Raw genomic sequence first — 22,875 nt, 5'->3', positions numbered from 1 at the left:
GAACCATTCGTTAATTTTTATTTTTTTAAAAAAGCGGCTGAGCTTACATAACCGCCCCCGCTAGTGAGGCACCGCCCAAGCTGAACAGTAGTTAAGATCCCATAACTCGCGTACGCACCAAGCCAAAGCAGCAAACAAAACGGTGCGTTTGGAGGATCCGAATATCAAAACCCGACCCGTATTCCAGATTTTTTCCAACACACGAAACCCGGTTCGGACAACCAAAAAAAGAACCAGCCCCACCACCTTCTCTTCTTCTCTCTTCATCTCTCTGAAATCAACTCTCTCTCCTCAGCTAAAAATTGCCACACACTGCCATCCACACGTTATCCTTCTCTTTCTCTCTCTACACCTCTCTCTCTCCTCCCTCCTCCTTCTTCCACCTCCATTTCTCCATCTTCGCCCTTGCGGAGCAGCTCCGGACTCGCCAATTTCAGCCTTTCTTGGGGTTTTGGGTTGGTTCGTCTTTTTTAGGGTTTGTTTGTTCTGGTGTCGTCCACAATTGGTTTTCTTTATTAATGGGGTGAAGGAAAGTGGGTTCGGGGTGAAGTATAATGGAGTGGGATAGCAATTCTGATCTGAGTGCGGATGACGATGAGGAGGAATTCATGCTTAACGATGATGATGGTAAAGCTGGTCCCGGACCGCTTCCCTTTCCCGTTGAGAATCTGCTCCAAACGGCGCCCTGTGGCTTCGTTGTTACCGACGCACTTGAGCCTGACCATCCTATCATCTATGTCAATACTGTATTTGAGATGGTTACTGGGTACCGTGCCGAGGAGGTGCTTGGTCGAAATTGGTTAGTATTTAGTCTTTTTCTTTGTTTAATTTTATGTTTTGGATTCTAATTTTAGGAGTTTCTTTGGTTTATTGCCCGAATTATAGGTTTCTTTAGTTAGTTATTGGAAAAACGAGAACTTTAGGTACATTTTGATAGTGGGTTAATTTGTCTTTTGTTGCTGGGCTTCGTCCCTTTTGGTTTCAAATTGAGGGGTTTTGGGGGTAATTTTTGTGGTTAATGTGGTTCTTCTTTGGTGATGGTAGGTTCCTGACGGGGGCTCTGAAAACGTTCATATACTATTGTTAAACATGCCAGCTTTTTGCTTTGGATTTTTCTGGCTCCAGTTCAATCTCAGTTGGGATTGCTGTTACTTAGTTTGGAGCTAGGAATTTCACTTTTCTTACTAAGTTTCTTTGATCAGTTATATATTTGATTGAGTGCACAGTTACAAAGGCGTGTTAGTGACCAAGTTATAGTTTTTTTTTGCCATTTTGGCTGTGTAAGCTGATCAATTGTTCATCACTGGAAAACAACTTCACTGGATTGTGTATAAGAGTTTGAATGCTTAACAAACGGGGGTTTTCCTGGTTTTGTAATCTCTGTGTATAACTATTAGTTAGGACTTAAGAGGAGAGGAGGTAATCTGTTTCGTGAAAATACATTAGCTTAAATGATTTAAAGATTTTGGATTAGTTGTTAGAGGTCTAGGAAATCTAGAATAACAGCTGAAGTGTTAGGCAAGGAGCCCAATAATAAAATATAACAAAAAATAGCTGCATGTAGTGCAAATTGTTAGCAGACTTAATTAATTGCATTGGTGACAAAGGTAGATTAGGGATGAGAAACTAGAGATAGATGTGGTGAATTTCTTTACTGTAGTCTGCAGGGTGTGCCAGAAAAGTTGATAAATTCATATGATATAAAGCCAGATTAATGAATAAAAATCTTGTCAAATATTGGGATCCTCACTTTTTTGGGGGCCTTTCTATGATCAAGGGGGTTAGAAGTTGGTGGATGTTTCCTTTCATTTTTCAGCCAGTAGAGGTTTCCTGGTTTGTACCAAGCTTTATCGTGTACTAGGCAGCAACTACTATGCCCAAAGAAATTATTATCAACCAAAATTGTGAGTTAGAGAGGAACCAAACCCATGTAGATGCAACCTGTTGGAAACTAAACTAAGTTGTGGAGTGTGTGCATTTTGCACAGATGCTCTTGTCAACTTATTTATTTGTGTATACATATCATTGAAATGTGTCAACCTTCAACTGCTGTAGAATACTGAATTGAAATTGCAATCAGGTATTTACAACCAAAAGCTACAATTATTTAAATCTCTTGATTGTCAGTGGTAAAAGCAGTCGAAAAGTTTCTCGTTTATTTTTTCTTTGAAACTACGCTCCCCACCTAACCCTACCATATGGTGGTGAGTGGTGACTACCATATTGCCGTTTTTAAATCAATAGTCATATATTATGGTAATATGAGTTTATGAGAAGCTTTAATGCTCATATTTGACAATATATAATTTTACCTGAAGTGATCATATGGGCTGTTTATCTTGAGCAGTCATTTTTTTTCAACCTATACAAAACTTTATATTACAAACTGGCTTTTTTATTCTCTTGTTGAAACTTTCCTTTATTCTCAGTGTATCTTGTTTATTTAATTTAGAACATTTCCCATTTTCTTTGGTTTTGGTGTTTATGTTCTACCAAATAAAAAAAAAAATTCTTATAAAAGAATTTTATGGGCTGTGTGGTCTGGTTGTCTGTGATTCCGTTTTCTGTTGTAATTCAATTTTTTTTTAATATTTCTAGTTTGAGTGCACTGCATGTGATACTGCTTTGCTTTCTTCCAGTGTTTTTATCTTTGTAAGGATTATGCATACATTATATTTAGTTACTTGACCTTGCTTGTGCGTAGGGAAATGTTTACCTCTGTTGCTAGCTGTTGTTGTGTTTGAGAATGGTTTTCATGTTGCAAAAAAAGAAATTTGACAGGCTTCCAACTTTTCACTGTTATGATCTGTTAAATGATTTTATAATTGTAATCACTGGAAATGTATTCTGTGTATTGCAGAAGTATTTTGTTTGCGAATTTCTCCAGAAAATTTGTGTACTTTGTTATATTGTAGTCGTCCTTTATTTTAATGAATAGTTCAAAGGAACTGGGAGTCCTCTTTCTGCTTGAATATTGTTACTGCATCACTATAAGTACTAATGAATGTACTGGTTGATTGGTATGGCTTCTTGGCTTCTTGGCTTCTTGGCTCTAATATTTCATTTTTCGTTGTTTTTTTCAGTCGTTTCTTGCAGTGTAGAGGTCCATTTGCTAAAAGAAGGCATCCTTTGGTGGAGTCTACCGTTGTTTCTGAAATCAGAAGATGTCTTGAGGAAGGCATTGAATTCCAAGGTGAGTTATTAAACTTTAGAAAAGATGGATCCCCACTGATGAATAGATTGCAACTAACACCTATATATGGAGACGATGAGACAATAACTCATGTGATTGGCATCCAATTCTTTACGGAGGCAAACATTGATTTGGGTCCAGTGCCAAGTTCATCGCTCAAGATGTCTGCAAAATCTTCTGATCGGTTTCGTTCTGGTCTTTCCACTTTCCGCCCTATTCCTTCCGGGGACCGAAATATTTGTCGTGGGTTTTGTGGAATATTACAGTTGAGTGATGAGGTACTGGCTCTCAAGATACTTTCAAGATTGACTCCCAGAGATATTGCATCTGTTGGATCTGTGTGTAGACGACTCTATGATTTGACAAGGAATGAGGACCTTTGGAGAATGGTCTGCCAAAATGCTTGGGGTAGTGAGGCGACTAGTGTTCTTGAAACAGTGCCTGGTGCAAAGAGATTAGGGTGGGGTCGACTAGCACGAGAATTGACGACTCTCGAAGCAGCAACATGGAGAAAACTGACAGTTGGAGGTGGGGTTGAGCCATCACGTTGTAACTTTAGTGCTTGTGCAGTTGGGAATCGTGTTGTCCTTTTTGGTGGGGAAGGAGTTAATATGCAGCCAATGAATGATACTTTTGTGTTGGATCTGAATGCAAGTAACCCAGAGTGGCAGCATGTCCAAGTGAGCTCTCCTCCTCCAGGTCGTTGGGGTCATACACTTTCTTGTGTTAACGGGTCTAATTTAGTGGTATTTGGAGGTTGTGGAAGACAGGGCTTGCTAAATGATGTTTTTGTGTTGGATTTGGATGCCAAACCTCCAACTTGGCGTGAAATATCTGGATTGGCTCCTCCACTTCCAAGATCATGGCACAGCTCTTGCACCCTTGATGGAACCAAGTTGATTGTTTCTGGTGGTTGTGCAGATTCCGGGGTACTTCTGAGTGATACTTTTCTACTTGATCTCTCAATGGAGAAACCCATATGGAGAGAAATACCGGTAGCATGGACACCTCCTTCTCGGTTGGGTCACACACTATCTGTATATGGTGGTAGAAAAATTTTAATGTTTGGGGGTCTTGCCAAGAGTGGACCGCTTAGATTTCGTTCCAGTGATGTGTTTACGATGGATCTAAGTGAGGAGGAACCATGCTGGAGATGTGTCACTGGAAGTGGAATGCCTGGTGCAGGAAATCCAGGGGGCATTGCTCCTCCTCCTAGACTGGATCATGTGGCTGTAAGCCTTCCAGGTGGTAGGATCCTAATCTTTGGTGGGTCTGTTGCTGGTCTTCACTCTGCCTCGCAACTTTACATCCTTGATCCAACAGATGAGAAGCCCACATGGAGAATACTAAACGTACCTGGGCGGCCACCAAGATTTGCTTGGGGGCATAGTACCTGTGTTGTTGGAGGAACAAGAGCTATAGTCCTTGGCGGTCAGACCGGAGAGGAATGGATGTTAGGTGAGCTCCATGAGCTTTCCCTAGCAAGCTCTGCCATCTGATTCAGAGGATTTACAGTAAGTTGTAACAAAGTGGTCAGTGCATCCAACGACAAGGTGTTAGATCTCTCTGAAAAATCACTTGGCAGAGAATCTTGTATCGGTCGCTAATAACTCTTGACATATATTACTCTAGTCGGAACTTGCTCTTGGTACGACCATTGTGCAAATTCTTTTTGTACCGGATTGTTCTGGCTCGAGATGGACATTTAACTTGTTTCGAGAGTGACTTGAGACCGTCTTTGTTTTTTGTGAGGTTTGTGTGAAACTCTGCCCTTTAAGCACAATTAATTGTCCCTCCTTGTCAGGTTAGTAGTTTATGGTATAGACAGGTAGTTTTTATATGTAGGCTTATTTTCTTACTTATTGTGCCCATATGTTGCTTTAATTCAGGTTCTGTAATTTGAACCAAAGGAGAAAAAGAAAAAAAAAACAAAAAAAAAAACCGAGGCATGTTTATATTGACATACTGCTAGTCTTCTCTCTTCTATATGTAATGAAAACTAGTTCAGCTCTTCTCCACTCCTCAAAAACATGTCACTCAGCTCAAAAAGGATTTTTGTAGCAAAGATGGCGAGGCAGGACCGAAGAAGCCGCCCACCCCTATTCTGCATTTTGTGGTGGTGCTAGTTCTTCGTCCGAATAAAAAAATTCTTAGTGATAGCTAAATTGGGATAATGACAATCCTCCTCTCTTGAAAAAAAAAATGTTTGATTTTTATTCCATTTGCTGCCTTGATTTTTGCTCTTTAAGCCTGTATATCCAATTTCTGTTTTTGTTTTTCACAGCCAGATATCTCTATTAGAGTTGTGTAATATTTTGGCTCTCTTGTCTGGTTGTTCCTTCTCATTTTTATGTTCCATTGATTAAGTAGGACAAAATAAAACTTTTTCTTGGTTTATACTTTATTAGGTATGGTTTCAATCAGCTTTCCTTCAGGTTTTTTTAAAACTATTTTCACTCAATGATTGGTAAGATTGTGATGTGGAATAGTACTCTTTTGTTTTTATTTGAGATATTTGCAGCGAAAGTATTTAAATTATTACGTTTGTAGCACTTTTATTTTTTTGCTGACGAAAGTATATTCTATCTATATTTTGTTACACTTGTTTATTATGCCGCTAAGTTTATCACATGATGTTAAATTTGCTTAAAAAATGAAGTAAATCATAATTGGGTATTTTTACCGCATATATTTATTAAATTAGGTATTTTCACTACAAATATTAATTTAATTTGGAACTTTCACAAACACGTCATAAGCACACTTAATGGTTGGAACTGATGGCTGCAGCAAAATATAATTGGAAGGTATTTTTGTCGGCAAAAAAATAAATTGAGTACTTAAGTGCTACAAATGTAATAATTTGGATATTTTTGCTGCAAATATTTTATTTTATTTTATTTTATATTGTCTTATCGAATTAGAATAAACTTTTAGAATAGTAAACGGTTGTATTCATCACTAACACTTGGGTCAATTCCAGGCTCCAGCTTTTCTATATAGTTATGGTTTTGATTTTGTTTTGAACAAAACAAGTATTTATTTTGAAAATTAAATATATTATGTTCTTAAGCTTTAACTTAGTACATTTTTTTTAGAAATTAATTATGAATGAAAATGGTACACTTGCACCCTTTTCCATTGTTGGGAATAATCTCTAAAAGGAGCCAACTACTTTTTTTTTCTTTTTTTTCCCTCTTATGGGAATCCTGTACCCAAACTTTGGGATAGGGCCATGGTGGTCCATTGTCTTTGCAGTAGGATTTTTGTTATAAAAAATTTGAAAAAGAAAACTTATCCTTAAGCAAAGGATCAGCAAATATATGCTAATATAGTACTACGGAATTATGATAAATATTAAATTTACTATTTTTCTTATTCTTTTCCATATTTTTTTCCATCTATTTTAAAATAATTAGTTTTCTTAATGTAAAAGTGAATTCTCTTAACACCCCTCTTGAATTATATATGAAAAGTTTTTTTTATATTGCTGCATAATTTTTTTTTAAATATATAGTATTAGTGTTGATGTGACCATATTTTTGTTTTTCCAAAATTTGCTAAAAAAATATTTTTAATTAATTAATTTTAAATTAAAAAAATAAATAAAAACTTATTTATAAATTTATACTAATAATACATTTGACTATATTTACACTAATGATTAAAAATATACCATAAATCTAAACATAATCTTTTTCTAATCATTGTAATCAAATTTGTAACTTTTCATAATTAATAAACTGGTAGTGAATTTAAAATTGCACTTAGAGCAACTCTAATGGTGGCTATCACATTAGTTGCTTAACATATCCAAATCATCACAAAATATAATTTTTTATTTTCTCTTTCATCCACATCACTTTTGGCAACTTTTTTTCATAAAAATGCTCTAATGCTAAGCCACTCCAAAAGTTATCAATTATGGTCCCACACATTATTATTTAATATTTTATTTTGTAATTATAAATATTATCACACTAAATTTTTTAAATCCATATATTAATATAAATAAATATTACATCAAATTTAAATTAGACGAAATTTAAATAAGTTTATAAAATGACATAATCATAATTAATCAATCTAATATAATTAAAAAATGCTAATTAAAATGATTTCCAAATTATGACCATATGTGCTCCACCAAGTCCGCCTGAAGATTGCGATGAATGTTTCTATCATGAATTTCAGCATTTCTTGCTCCGAGCCCAAAAATGTATAGAAGTTTGGTCATTCCCCACAATGGCATCCTTAGATGTATTAAGCCATTCACTTATTAGAAGTATACTGGCTTCCTTGCTCCATTTGACTTTACATTTCTGTCTTGATTCATCTTCATTGTGTAGAACTACATTTTCCAACCCTTCAACACCATGTTCAGGTTGGGTTTCAGAGACAGATATTGATGATGTTTCACGATTCAAATCAATACTAGACTTTTCCATACTTGGCCTGTAATTTCTTGAAACCATTTCGGGTTGGTGTAGGGAAGGCATATGAAAGGCATATGGTAGTAAATTTGTTGGTATGAAGAATGGAGCTTGTTAGGGTGTCTCAAAAGAGCCAAAATTTTGGTAAGGGTAAGAGGACATGGGATAATTTTGAGAATTTGGAAAACTTTGGTTAAATTGAGAATATTGAAAATTTGGATTTTGAGGATTAGTAGAAAGAGTATTTTGAAAATTTTGATTGAAATGAGAGTATTGAAAATTTGGATTTGGGGGATTGGAATGTGGAGAAAATGATGAATTTTGAAAAACTTGAGAGTATTGAAAATTTAGATTTTGGGAGTTGGTATTTGGAGAATTTTGGGAATCCATTGGTAAGAAAAGAAATTGTGTAATATTGATAATTTTGAAGAAGATGTATGCAATAGTGTGAAAATTGAATGAAATAAATGAATATTTATAGAAGAAAAAAAATTATGTCACAAACGGTTATAAAAAAAAACAGTAACAAAATTCACATATGTTATATACGTAAAATGTTTCATATATATATATATATACAATAAATAAAAGGGAAAGCACCGTTGCTGCTGAGAGAGGTAACGGTGCCTTAAGTTTGTTCAAGCAACCAAGAACTCTAATGCTTAACCATATTGTCTGTCAGAGTCTTAGGTCTTGGTCAACAAACAAGCTCTCATCTAAGCAATATCGTTGTAGTTGCTCTTATTGGACAAACTCAACAATAGTAGCTATTAAAATTTTCTTTTATAAACCAAAAAATTCTATATATTGATAATTTTTGGATCAATGACAATAATTCAATCGTCGATCATTTTTCATTAATTTATTTTTCTTATCAATAATTCATTCATTATTGTTGACTATCAAAATGCTATTCAGGGCTTAATCATGAGCCTATAAACATTTACATTTTTTGAATAAAAAAGTATAAAACAATGAACATCAGTATAGAAAAATAACTAAACTGAAAGATTATAAAATATCCCTTTCATAAAAAAAAAAAGATTATAAAATACATAATTTATATAGTAAAACTGAGCTAGAGAACTAAACAAAATATATAATTTTGCAACTCCTTGTTTGTATTGGAATTAACTTAGTACCTTATTATTTTAATACCTTATATATGGTAAATCAAAATCAGTTTAAAATTGTACATTTACACTAATTTTATTAAATATATTTTTTGATAAAAAAATTATAAACATTTCCTATCTAGTATTCATATAAATGCTACCATTTAAATATGTCCATATACTACTCTTTATGATATCTACTTTTTAGCTCCATTTAATATCTAGTAAACTCCATCACCTTATGATTTATGACTTTTAATAAAGATTGCTTCATTCTCATTGTTAAATGTAATAAATATAACAAAGTTATTTCTATCTATCATAATCAATAATCTTTGATTGTTTTTCTTTTACATTTATCTGGCTATTTAATTTATAAAATATGAAAATAATTTTAAGTAAATAAAAAAGATATTAAAGTGAATATAAAACTTTATATCAACTAGTGAAGTATGGATTCGTTTGGTACGAATGGTTGGACCAGATTAAATTGACTGGACTATAAAAGAAAGGATTAGACTGGATATTGTTAAACCTAACGCAGTGTTTGGTGCATGACTTGACTGGACTAATTTAAACAAAAAAATATTAAAATTGTAAAACTTATAAGTATATTTAAATTAATTTAGCTTTTGAAATAAAAATAAAAATGAAATATTAGTCATGTATATGAAATAAAATAAATAAATAAAATCTAATATTAATTTTGATAAATTTTATACAATAGAAATTCATTACCAGAATTTTGTATTTATATATATAAAAAAATTCAAACTTGATACTTACTTAAACATAGAAAACCAAAAATAATGTTTGTATAAATTGAAGAAAAAGTGGTTGGGCCAACTGCATCTCTAACCTTCAACAAAGTCCCCTCATAGTAAGATAAAACCTCTAATAGAAAGAAAAAAATACAAGTAAAAGAGGCACGTGCAATGCACGTGTTAGTATATTTAAGAATTATTCTTATATTAATATTTTATACTTAAAAAATATATATTAATATTTTATAATCAAAATTTACCTTAAATAAAAATATAGGAAAAAAAAATTAAACCAAGATAGAAATCATACATTCAAAATATAAAACAATGAAAATAAATGTCTCTTGAATTTATTATGAATTGACCAAATAAGTTTAAATACATTTTTTAGTTTTTTTTAAGGGAGATACATTTTTTTAATTATGCTATTAAATTTGCATAAATTAGTGAATAGTTTCCAAGTTGTATAAATTATTTTATGGTATTTGATTTATTAATTTTCCAATTAGATTTTATATATTTATAATTGTGTTGTATTCAGAATAATTATTATCGTATCATCTCATAATCAACTCCACATATCTAATTTTATCATATAAACCATATTAACATTCTATGATATTTTCATATTTTAAATTTCTTACATATTAAATTATAAAATGTATAATAAAAATACAAAAAAATATTAAAAGGAAAATTATGAATAAATGAATACTGCTATCTAATATTATTTTATTAACTATCTACACGTAAAGAATTTAAAGTAATATTTTAGACTATGTGATGGAATTCAAAATAAAATTTAATATTAAGATTGATAATTTATCAGTAAGTTAACAATTGATATGATAAAAAAAAATTGACATCTTATCAAACACTTGCCCACGTGAACAACCATAAAAAAAATTAGTAAATTTATTTTGTAATTTTTAATTTACTACGGTAATTGTTTAACGCCCAAAACGTACATCTACTAAACGATGGTTGTAGTATAGATCAGGCGGTCGATTCCACAAGAAGGCAAAAAAATAAAGTTAATCAATAAATAAAGTTTAGAGATAAATAATATGAAACAAATAGAACAAGTGATATTTTTGTTATTTTTTTAGATTTAAGGATTAGAAATAAATATAGATTAAAGTATGATGTAACAATAGGTAACAAGTAGGAAAGATGAGATAAATCTTATGAGAAATCTAAAAATGACATTATACCATTAGCAATAATGCAATAAAAGATTAGACATAAAACCTAACAAAAATATTACTTTTACTATTTATAAAATACACAAAAAGAATGTGAAAGCTTGGACGTTGGGCTTACTGTGTTGGACCGCTGGAGCCGTGGAGGGGCTGGGGGAAATTGAAGCTAGTTTGGACAGGTGGCACAAGGAGGAGCAAGGAGGTTGGCTTGGGCGTGAGAGGCTTTCATTGGGCCTGGGGTGAGCTGGGCCTGCTGGGAGAGGCTTCAATTTTTGCAAAAATGCTAATTTTTCCTCCTTCCTTCAACTTCATTTATTTATTTCTTCTTTTTTTTCTTTATGACAAAATGCATCTTTAATCCTACAAAATAACAATAAATTAAATCATAATCAAACATTTTCATTTATAAAATAAATTATATTAATTCAATGAAAATATTAATTAAACTTAATTTATTTTGGCCATTAAAATCAATAAATATGCATTTTTCACAACTAATTAGTAATATATCTTTAATTACATATATTGTTTAATAAATGATTTAAATATGTACCAACTATATTTACAATTATACTAAATATAAAAATATTTGAAATAATTACAAAGATATGTGATTTTATTAGTACATCAAGTTTATATTTAATTTTAATAGTAAATAGTAAAAAAAAATAGAAAAATCATATAACCACCATTAATAAATCTATTTGAACAAAAATTACTTAATATTTCATAAAATATATACACAAAAAGCTATAGTAAAAAAACATTCATAGACATTATTTTTTGTTTTATAAAATAAATATTTTTGTTTCAAACATACAATTGAATTATTTTTCTAAGAGGTAGCCTAACCTATATCTCTTCTATATAAAAAGTGTGTAGAAAACCGAAATTTTTTGTTTAAACAGTTTTTTATTTTTTCAGTTAATTTTAATGAAATATTCTTATAATTAACAGAACATTCTTATATTTAACGGTAGATTGTAAACATGACTTAAACTTAAATAAAATTAAATAAATAAATAATTAAACAAATTAAAATAGAATATTTTTGAGATATTTTACAATGACAATTATTTAAAAATAATAAAACCATACATTTTATAACTTAAATAAAATTTAATTAAACTTAAACTTAATATTATATTAAACATATAATATATAATCTTTTGTTGTCACTGTCAAATTAAAAAACTAGAACAAACATAAACTTAAACAAAAATAAATAAATTAATTAAAATATGATATTTTAAAGATATTTTATGATAATTTAAATAATTAAATCATATTTATTTAAAAATAATAAAGACATACATATCATTTTTGTTATCTTATAAATTTGTGTGATAGTTTCTTTTTTATTGAGTGATTTGAGCTTTTTTTTTCTTCATCAAATTCACCAAAGGACCTTGCGAGAAACATTAGAAACTAAAAATAGTTTATGCATGTATATTACTGTCTATACTATGACTTTTTCTATTCTTATTTTATTTTTATTATTAATTTCTTTTTAAATATTATTGTATTTTATAAATATGTCATATAGCCATGTAAATATATATCTATGTCAACGTTGTGTTTAGATGTCATATATATAGAGATTATTGATATAAATATGTATATATATATACTATAAACTATAATTCATTCTATTATATATATATTAAAAAATATAGTGAATCAGTTTTTATTAAAATTATTGACAATGTTTACAACTTTCAAACTAAACAAACGTGCATATTTCACGTTTCTTCTACCTAGTATATATATATATAGGGGAATTCTCCTATAGGAGTTTCACTTTAAGCCCTACCAGTAGAGCTCTCAGTGTTTACAACCCGTGAACAGTTTTCGGCGCGATTTTTTTTTATGATCGTGTATATTGTAGCTATTTAGAGCATCCTGCAAATTTTCAGAAAATTCCGAATAGTTTACAGTACCAAAAACTAGGTTCAAACATGTTGTTGCACGCGTAACTAATTTTTTTTATGCGCGTGGAAAAAAACATGTTTGAACCTAGTTTTCGGTACTGTAAATTATTCAGAATTTTCTGAAAATTTGCAGGATGCTCTAAATAGCTACAATATACACGGTCATAAAAAAAAAGTCGTGCCGAAAACTGTTCATGGGTCGAGAAACACTGAGAGCCCTACCGATAGGGCTTAAAGTGAAACCCCTATAGAAGAATTGTCATATATATATATGCTAAGATTTTTCCATTTTTTAAAGTTAGTTACAAATATTTTGTCATATATATATTAGTTATAGACATATATATTTTTGAATAAATTTAATTATTGGTAAATCTAAATTAATTACTAAATTAATCTACCACATCTGTAATGCCCTGAAATCCTTAATGCGGTTTGATGGCTGGATTAGTAGGTCGTGAGGGTCATAATTGTTTAATTATGTCATTAAATGATTATATGCATGTTTATCTGAATTATATTATACTATGATGTTAAATGCATGCATGTGGGTCCACATTTGATTATTATGGCATTTTGGTAATTTAGCCCGTTGAGGGCATATTTGTGTATTTTAGTGCATATTGTGATTTATGAATGAGATCCCATTAATATGGAGATATATTCGAGCTATTCGGCATGAGACGGTCCTATGCTGCAAATTAGCGGTTTTGTCATAACGACATCAATTATTGGGAAATTGGATAATGAGAATGGTTATTTGATGATAGATTGAGAGTTATTGAGATCAGGAGGAAATTTTGGGAGTTTTGACTATTATATCCCCGGGGGTATTTTTGGGACCCCGAGCATTAAGTTTTATTTGAGGTAGTCTATCAAAAAGAACCGTACGTTAAAACACCTTTCTTTCTCTTCCCGTTAGTCTTTTTACCGTTCGTGGCAATTTCGAAGAAATCTTGAGTTCCAGGAGTCGGAATCAAGCGAGGATCGAGGCATAGCGATCCTAGGAAAGATTAGAAGCTTCTTGACCAAAGGATTTAACGAGAAACAGCCCAATCAAAGGTAATCTAAGTTTTGAGTTTTAGAGTTTCTAAGCTTTGATTTGGATTTTGTGTATCGATGAGTTTTTGGTTCGTTTGAGCCTCGGGATTTGATGATTTAGGATCATTGGGAAGTTTGAGAACTTTGATTTTTGGATTTGGAGATGTTTAGGTATGTTTTTGGAAGGTTTAAAATGGAGAAAAACGAGGTTATGACAGGTTCCCAGGTGGGGGTCTCTGCCCTATTCTTGGGCGCCGCGGCCTAAGCTCGAAGAAGGAGGAGGTGAAGTTTGGGAGTGCTGGGGGCCGCGACACTGAGTAGTGGGCGTCGCGGGGCTTGCTCCTGGTGTGGCTGGGGGCCACGGCTCAAGCTTCTAAGGCCGCGACTCATGAAGGGTTTTGAAGCCAATTAGGTGTTTTGATCATGGGAACTCAGTTTTAGGTCTCGGGATTGTTCCTACTACCCGGATTAGTGGGATTCAATGTCTCGGAGGCTAGATCTTGGTTCGAGAACCTTTGTTATTCATTTTATTGATGGTATCCCATATTTGGTTATGACTAGGTGACCGCTAAAAGACTTAAATGTTAACCGTTCTCAAGAGTCGTTCTTTCATTCATTCTCGCTCGAATCAGAGGTAAGAAAATTGCATCATGTATGTATGACATGCGTGGTTGTTGTTGAGGTATGTTGGTTATTAAATGTTGGTGTTGATTGCATATTAAATGCTTAGCAAATCTTGCTTACTTGTGTATGGCACTGACTAATCAGAATCGGCACTGGTCGCGTATTACTGACCTGAGAGTCAGAAACAGCATAAGCATCGTGAACGCATAGCCGATAAAAGTGTTGACGCCGTTTTTCGTCAACAGATAAAAGAAGAGAGCACGCAAACAATTAAAGACAATGGCTAAAACAAACAAACGAATCAGACACACGGTTTTTACGTGGTTCAGCAGTTAAATCTGCCTAGTCCACGAGTCTCTGTTATTAATCTCAAGATTATCTCTGAACAATTCTTTAGCATGAATTCTCCAGAGTTTTCTCTCAAGGATCAGAAATTCGGTCCTTTACAATGGTGCATGACTTCTCTATTTATAGAGAAGGATGCAGAATACTATCCCACATATTTTGGGTAGTTACTCTTTTGTGAATAAAAATAAATGGCCTTAAATGCCAATAATCAGATATACAAGGAAACGTTTCCCAAAGATAAGGAAACGCACAACTGACTAAACAATATCCCACGATTCTTGGGGATTTACATCAATAAATGAGGATTACATCCTATATCTACAATACTTGTAGATATTCAAAATGATCATAGCGTATCTCCAAGGCTTCAGCATCTAAGGTTTCATGTCATTGTGCGAGCCACTGACATTTCCCGAGCTAACATCGCTTTCGAGATAGCATATCTAGCTCGAGACCCCTGCTCCGAAGTTGTTCCTGAAGATGAGGGGCTCTCAGAGCTATCTTTCGAGATCGAGTTCATTTCGAGGTCAGTACATTCGAGGTCTGTATCATACTTTGCAGGCTCCGATTTACAATCGTAGAGCATACCCTAACCCTCACGAGACCATTTAATGCGAACTCAGCTTTCGAGGTCATATTTGCTATGGCTCGAAATCTGGGTATAACAAAAAGATTAGATCTAATCGATATCAACGTTGAATGACTCTAGGAGCATTAATGCTGGACCGACCTTAAGGTCGATGAAAATTATAAGCGCTTTACTAGTCTAGAACTAGTTACTCAGAGCCAGGGCCAAAGGCCTAGGTGACTGCTTGTCACGTGGATAGGGAGCGGAATTCCATGGTTGTGACTCTATGGTCATGCAGTAGGTTATATTGGTGACTAGTTCATCAAGCACCTATCTTGATAAGCTAGTGAAAGGTTCACTTATTTGTAAAGCTTAGGTGACCCTATCGTCACATGGCTAAAGGGAACGGAACCCACTTTTAAGACTTTACCAATTGTCACTCATTTATTTTGGACTGAAAGTCCTGAATGATTATTATGATCATTGTTAATATTATATTCATGCAATATCATGTTTTCTTGCTGGACTTTGGCTCACGGGTGCTATGTGGTGCAGATAAAGGGAAATAAAAGCTCACCCAACCTTGAGTGGAGAGCTTAGGTGATGATGTGTACATATGCGGCCGCTTAACCACTACGACCAAGGAGTTCTCAGGGGAACTAGGGGGTTTACCCTATTTTTTCCGCTTAGGTCGGCGAGTTTGTAAATTTGAAACTGTAATGACCATTTTGAGTTGTAAATAGCTTGTAAACGTTTTTATGGGCCCATGAACAATTTTACGTCTTAAATAAAATATATCATTTCATTTTTGATTGGTTTTCCACCTTAACCTGTTAATAACACCTAGAAGCACGTTCTTAACCAAATAACTCGAGTAGCGAATTAAATTCACGGTTCAACGTTCACAGTAACTGTCCTGGGGTAACCAGGGCGTTACAACATCGACCTTTTTTTTTTTATTAAAATACATGATAATATTGGGATAAAAGTGAAAAAGTAAATTCACTCTAGTAATATTCATCTTTTGTTTATTTGTTGCGAAGAATATAAACATACCATAAAAACATAAAAAATGGTAAAATAATAAAATATTTACATAGAAAAAAAGGGTACATCAATATGATGCACTATAAACTCCAAAACAGATCAAACATGTAAAAAAAAATTATTATGTTCTATTATACAAACACAACCACATATATATGTGAAGAAGATATGCACAAACAAAAAGTAATTATCATACATTTAAATGATCACACATTTAAGGTGTATATATAGTTGAAGTCTTCTAATAGATATATCAATAGATTTTACTATATATTTGGTGGTTTGTTTTTATTTTTATATAATATTGTTAATTAAATGTCTACTCTCTAGTCTCTACATTTTCATTTTTGTAACATGTGGCCACTTTTAATTAAGAATAATTGGATATCATCTACTCTAATATTAAGTAGATTTTAATTAAATCATGTCATGATGACATATTAAATATGTTACTATTGTTTTCTAAGCAGGTATTATATATTTTTATAACACATGATTATATATGCTGAGAGAGAGTAACAGTCCAAAACAAAGTATTACTTAAATACCCATATATAATGTAGAAATTATACATTTGATGAAAACAGAAAAAACAAAAAGTATATACATAAATTAACATAAGATAAATGTGGCAAACACAGATCTGTTTGGTAAAATTTTTATTTTTTAATTTTTTAAATACAAAAATAAAAATATTATTTTATTTTTTATTTTTTATTTTTAAAAAATAAAAATATGTTTGGTAACTATTTTTGTTTTTAAAAACAAAAAATAATAAATGTGTTTGATTATTTTTATTTTTATTTTTTGTTTAATAATATGAGCTGTTGATTTGAAAAAGAGAAGAAAAAAATGAAAACGGTTTAAAAAAAATTTGAAAGCGGAAAATTTTTATTTTTAAAATTTAATAAATTTTAAAAAAATAATAAATAAAAATAGAGTTATCAAACACCTTTTATGTTTAATTTTCAAATTTCTATTTAATTAAATAAAAAACTATTTTTTTAAGTATTATGAAACAGCCCGACAATGTCAGAAAACAACAAATAAATAAGCCAATAAAAAATATGTGGAATGGCATAAGTAAGCCAATAATGATATGTGCACCCAAAATATGCACACAAACATTATACACAGTGATGTGTCACTGCTTTTTAAAACAGTGGGTCCCAGTTTTAATAAATGTGATTGGTTAGGCCAAACTGCCACATCACTGTGTGTAATATTTGTGTGCACATATCATTACTCATTATTTATTTGGAAAAGTATGCTATTGCAGAAAGTTGCAAGATAATGTTAAGGGTAGAATTGGAAAAGAAATTGGTTGATGACCTGCTTTATTTATGCTTCTTATATAATTATAGATATATATTTAAAATTAGGTATTGGTATGGGAAAATAAAAATTGGTGAGAATAATATTTTTTTTTAAGTGATTTTGTATTCTGACATAATTTTGATAATTCTTTTGTAAAATGGTATCGGTCTAAAAATTTAACTAGTTGTCTAAAATTTTTGATTCATTATCTAATATTTTTGACTGATTGTTTGAATTTTTCGATCAATTATCTAAAATTTTCGACTAGCAGAATTATCAGAGACCATTTTGAAATCAAAACTAGATTAGAATATAAAATAACTTAAAAAAAAATAATTTATTTTGCTCAGACCTAATAAAATAAAAAAGTAAGCAATTGTATGGAGTGATAGAAGAAAAAAATCATTTGAGACCATTTTGGCCAAATGTGAAGCTATAGGTCTAGAACCCCAAAATCCAAAAAAAAATGTGAGAATTATTTTATATTTAGTTAAAAAAACATATAATTTAAATGATTTTTCCCCAATTAAGAATAGGTGGAAAAAGGGTGTTCTTACTTGTTTTTAATTTAAATTAAATGCTATATCCATATAAATGCCATGTTCGTACTTCTCTTCATGTCTTGTGACAATTCCCTTTATAGCTCCATTTAATATCTCATAAACTCCATCATCTTATCATTTAAAAATCTTCATTTATAACCTTTAAAAATCAAGATTGCAAAATCTTCATTCTCATTGTTCTATACATTAATGTTATTTTCATCTATCGTAATTAATAATATTTTATTGTTTTCTCTCTTTTGTTCTACATTTATCTTTATTTTATAATATAATAATAATACTAGAGACACTTAAATATAAACATTAGTATGAAAAAAAAACTCAAACTTTATAGGACGAGCTTATTTGACACTGTTTTGTTTCTAAAAACAGTTGAAGAGGATTAATGAAAGTTTAATTCTTTTTAAATATTGTTTTAATAGTTTTATTTAAATTCGTCTAATAAAGTTGATTTTATATAAAAAAATTTAATAAATTTAGCTTTTATATTTTTGTTTGTGTTTATTTAAAGCTAATAAAAATAAAAAAGTTTTGATATTTATTTAGACTGTGTTGTTTCTCGTCTTCATCTTTGTCCTCAAGATGAGTAATGTTGATTTTTTTATTGAATAAATGACATTTTTACCTTTCGAACTATGACTATTGTCAGATCGTGCCTCCGAATGATTTGCGATGTTAAAAATTTCCCTCGAACTATGCATGTTACTGAAACATAAAACTTCTATTAGATTCCGTCTAATGTGGCTAATAAATGATTGATGTGGCAATGTCACATCATTGCCACGTGTGTAATTTAAAAGATTAAAAAATAAATATGAAATACTAAAATTTTAAAATTAAACAAAATATCAAATATTAATAAAAGATTTGTATAAATATTTAAAATTTTAATTTATTTTTAAATTAAAAAAATATTTTTATTAATAAAAATAAATTAATTTGATACAACTCAGGCTCTTCCGATTAATCCCACACAAGGGAACAATCCCAAAGAATTCATCAAAATTGTTAGACAAAATTGTATTCATTTTGGAAAATATGAGTAACACCTTGACTAAACCAGCAACAACACAAACTAAACTCATAAAATCAAGACAAAAACTAAATAATACATAATAAACAGTACTAAAAACACCACACACAAGAGCACCTAGTACTGAAAAGGCACCCACCATCCAAATCCAAACCACAACTAGAACATCATGAACCACGACCTTTGGATCTCCACCACGACGCGGGAGGAGGAAACCGTACCACCTAGAACCACCCACAGATCTACAACTCACTCACTCCAACCCACCGAATCTATAAGGAAAAAGCATCCCTGTTGATCCCCTTGGGCAGATCCACTCCCACTGCCTCTCGATCTGTGTAGAAGATACTGATTTCACTCCGGATTCACTAAGACCACCAGCCGTTGTTGAGGAAGATGAAGGCCCATTGTATAAAGCTGCTCCCATTGATTTTACAACAGCCCCTGGACGACGATGAACCTTGCTTCAGATTTGGGGTTCTTCGAAGTCCACAACGACTAGCCCAGAAAAGATGAAGAGAGCAGTTGAAGAAGAAGATGAAGGGATTGAAGAAGAAAATTCGAGGAAAGAAAAATATATTTTATTATTTTTAAATTAATTTTTTGATTTTTTTTAATTTTTTAATTCACTCTTTTAATTATGATTTTTTTAATCTTTAATTAGGAATTAGATATTTTAAATTTTAAATTCATTTTTTATTTTGAAATGTACATCAGACAATGATGTGGCAATGCCACATCAGCGTTTAAAGTGTCATATCAGCCTTCTGTTAGCCACATTGGACGGAATCTAACAGAAGACCTATGTTTCAGTAATGTCCATAGTTCGAGGGAAATTTTTAACATCGCGAATCATTCGGGGGTACGATCAGACATTGGTCATAGTTCGGGGAACAAAAATGCTATTATTCTTTTTTATTTTAATTATGCCGAGCACATAGAGTCATATGGATTATATAAGTGGAGTAGTGCTAGCAATAACTTCTTATTTCAACATATCAGTCAACTTCTGTCTCCAAAAATACATGCCGAAATATTTTTTTTTATGATGGTGTTTGTTGTAGTTACAGCATCCTTCTGTTAAATTTTCAAAAAATTATGAATAATTTATAGAGCCGAAAACAGAGTTTCTGATATTCTAGTATACCATACATGTTTGAAAAAATACAGACATCGGTGTAAAATCATTTTTTGGCTAAACTTTAATTTAGACAAAATATTTTAATTGTTTTTAAGAAAAATCAGTAGCATATCTCTATATTGATTTTCGGTTTTATTGGCAATATTTTCAGCTGGTTTTGTAATGTGAAAAGATCTTTAAGTGTGAATATATTTGTTGCCTTATTTATCTCAAATAATCAATTTTTGGTAAAAATATATTGTGCAAATATCTTGAGATCATTTTCAGGGATTAAATGAGATTATGTCTATTCTGGAATTAAGTTGATGTCGAAAATGAATATGGTCAAAAGAAATGACCATGTTCGTTTTGCCAGATGAGACTGATTTCGTTGCTGACTCATCAGTTTCCTTTTCTGTCGACACAGAATCCATCTGGCTGGCTGATTTTCTAAATCAAAGGAATTCGCAAATTGATTTCAAAGATACCAGAAAATCATGGCCTTGGACGATTTCCCTGCCTATAAATACCTTGCCAAGGCCTTTGGTTTTTTCATCTCTTCTATTTTGAATATTTGTAAACATTACGTTATTTTGAAGAGTGTGTTTATTTGTAGAGATTAAGTTTGTTCACCTTAATCTTTGTGAGAGTGCTGAATGTACTTGTGGATATCTATCTAGTCCATTGTAAACAGATATTATCTTTTGTGAACGTGTTCATAAGGATCTTCGAGAGAGGATTCTATCTAAGTCTCATTTCGGGAAGAAGTGAGCACTCGCTATTCTTTGAAGAGCGTTCAAGAGAATTAGCGTTTCATCAAACCAGATTCGTAGAGAATAGTACAACAAGATTGCGGCAATAGTTTAAGAGGGAGTCTTACATTGTTTAAGTCAATGCTTTTGTACACTTTGTTTCTTTACTAATTGGTTTATTCTATGGGCGTGGCCCTAAGGAGTAGGTTATCCGAAAGAGTTTCTGAACCTTGTAAAAATTCGTTGTGTTCTTTAATTTTTGCACTGTCTATTTTTATGTTCAGTTTTGTTGTGACAAGTTCGGATTCTGTCCCGACAGAACTGTTTTCTGTGTAAACAACTAATTACCATTCCGCATATTAATTAATTCAATGTTTAATTAATTTGATAATTACTAATGTAAAATCCCGATTTTGAGGGATTTGTTTCTATTTTTAGTTTATTGGCTTTTTTGGTTTTAGTCAAAATTAATATTGTATTTATTGATTAAATCCTGTTTATTGTGTAATATTCTCTGCTGTACTGTCTCTTTCCGTATATAGAATAAATCTGGAATTATCTTGGAAATATTCTTGTCATTTATTCTTTTTGTCTCGGTTAGGAAAGTCTGGGTATTTTTGGTTCCAGCAGAATCCGGTTCTGTCTAAACAGGTGGATATTTACCCTATTTAGAATTATCTTGTGCATCAAGTAATCAATGGTGAATATTCTTTATTTATGCTTTTGTTTCTCTATAAAAACTTCTGACCTAGACGATTAGGTCATCACTTCAGAGATTGATTTCATATTTTGTTGAAGTGCCGTTTTCATGTGCAGAGAGCTTTTGTTCTAGAGCTCTTTGTGTTTTGTTTTCTGTTTTTCTTGCATATGTTTTGTTAACTGTTTTGCAGGTAAAACTCTCAAGGACACCTTGTTTAAGAGCTTCGGGAGAAGCTTGTAGTGTGAGTCACTCTTCGGGATGATTAGTGCACGGACCAGAAGTTGAAGGGAGTTCAAGTTTCTGAGTCATTTGGAAGTGTTATTAGGAAGTGTCAAATTGCTGGGATTGCGACAATTTAAAGAGGGAGTCTTTAAGATTGTATAAGTCAATTGGTGATTGTAATTTGAATAATTCTTATCTAATAAACTTCATTCTCTGGGCGTGGCCCCGTGGATTAGTAACAACCTGCAAAGGTTGTTGATACCACGTAAAAATTCGTGTGTCCTTTATTTTTTCGTTTCTGATTAAGTAATTCTGTTTACACATATCATACATCTGTTTAAGCATTTCCGCAATCTGTTAAAACGTGTTTTTACATACATCCTTGGATTAATTATTTGAATTAACCAATTAATTTAATCCAAATAAGAGAATTTCAATTGGTATCAGAGCAGTTCACTAAACTCTTAGTGAGATCTTGTGGTTATTTTCCGTTTGATTTGTTTTGTGTGAAATGTCTTTCTTTGCAGAAGGTAGTTCGGTGTCTCGACCTCCATTGCTAAATGACTCAAACTATCCATATTGGAAAGTTAGGATGAGAGCCTTCATAAAAGCTCAAGATGAGAAAGCATGGAGAGCAATTTTGTCTGGATGGTCACCTCCTACTGAAAAAGGTGAAGATGGAAGCACAATTGTAAAATCTGAACTTGTTTGGGACACAGAAGAAGAAAAATTATCTAGCTATAATAATAAAGCTCTTCACGCCATATTCAATGGTGTTGGAGAAAGTTTTATAAAGCTTGTTTCCACTTGCACCTCTGCTAAAGAAGCCTGGACAATCCTTCAAACTCAATTTGAAGGAACAGCTGATGTCAAGAGATCTCGATTCATTATGCTTCAAACTA

At 31.7% G+C, this 22,875-nt stretch overlaps 1 protein-coding gene across 2 annotated transcripts; it reads left to right on the top strand.

Moving 5' to 3' along the window:
* The first annotated feature begins 252 nt into the window (after positions 1-252).
* On the top strand, positions 253-5,518 carry LOC133783158 (adagio protein 1). Of its 2 annotated transcripts, XR_009870778.1 has the most exons (3): positions 253-799; positions 3,084-4,997; positions 5,083-5,518. XR_009870778.1 is itself a non-coding variant. In XM_062222704.1 (2 exons), exons 1-2 carry the CDS (start codon positions 555-557, stop codon positions 4,690-4,692), a joined length of 1,854 nt encoding a protein of 617 aa, XP_062078688.1. In that variant the 5' UTR covers positions 253-554; the 3' UTR covers positions 4,693-5,518. The 2 variants fall into 2 exon arrangements, 1 of the variants encoding a protein (XP_062078688.1); XM_062222704.1 differs by having other exon boundaries at positions 3,084-5,518.
* Positions 5,519-22,875: the final 17,357 nt, after the last annotated feature.

The sequence above is a fragment of the Humulus lupulus genome, chromosome 6 (genome assembly GCF_963169125.1).
Source record: "Humulus lupulus chromosome 6, drHumLupu1.1, whole genome shotgun sequence".
Classification (NCBI taxonomy): domain Eukaryota; kingdom Viridiplantae; phylum Streptophyta; class Magnoliopsida; order Rosales; family Cannabaceae; genus Humulus; species Humulus lupulus.
The sequence above is the reverse complement of the archived record's forward strand: the minus strand, read 5'-3'. Positions and strand labels throughout refer to the sequence as shown.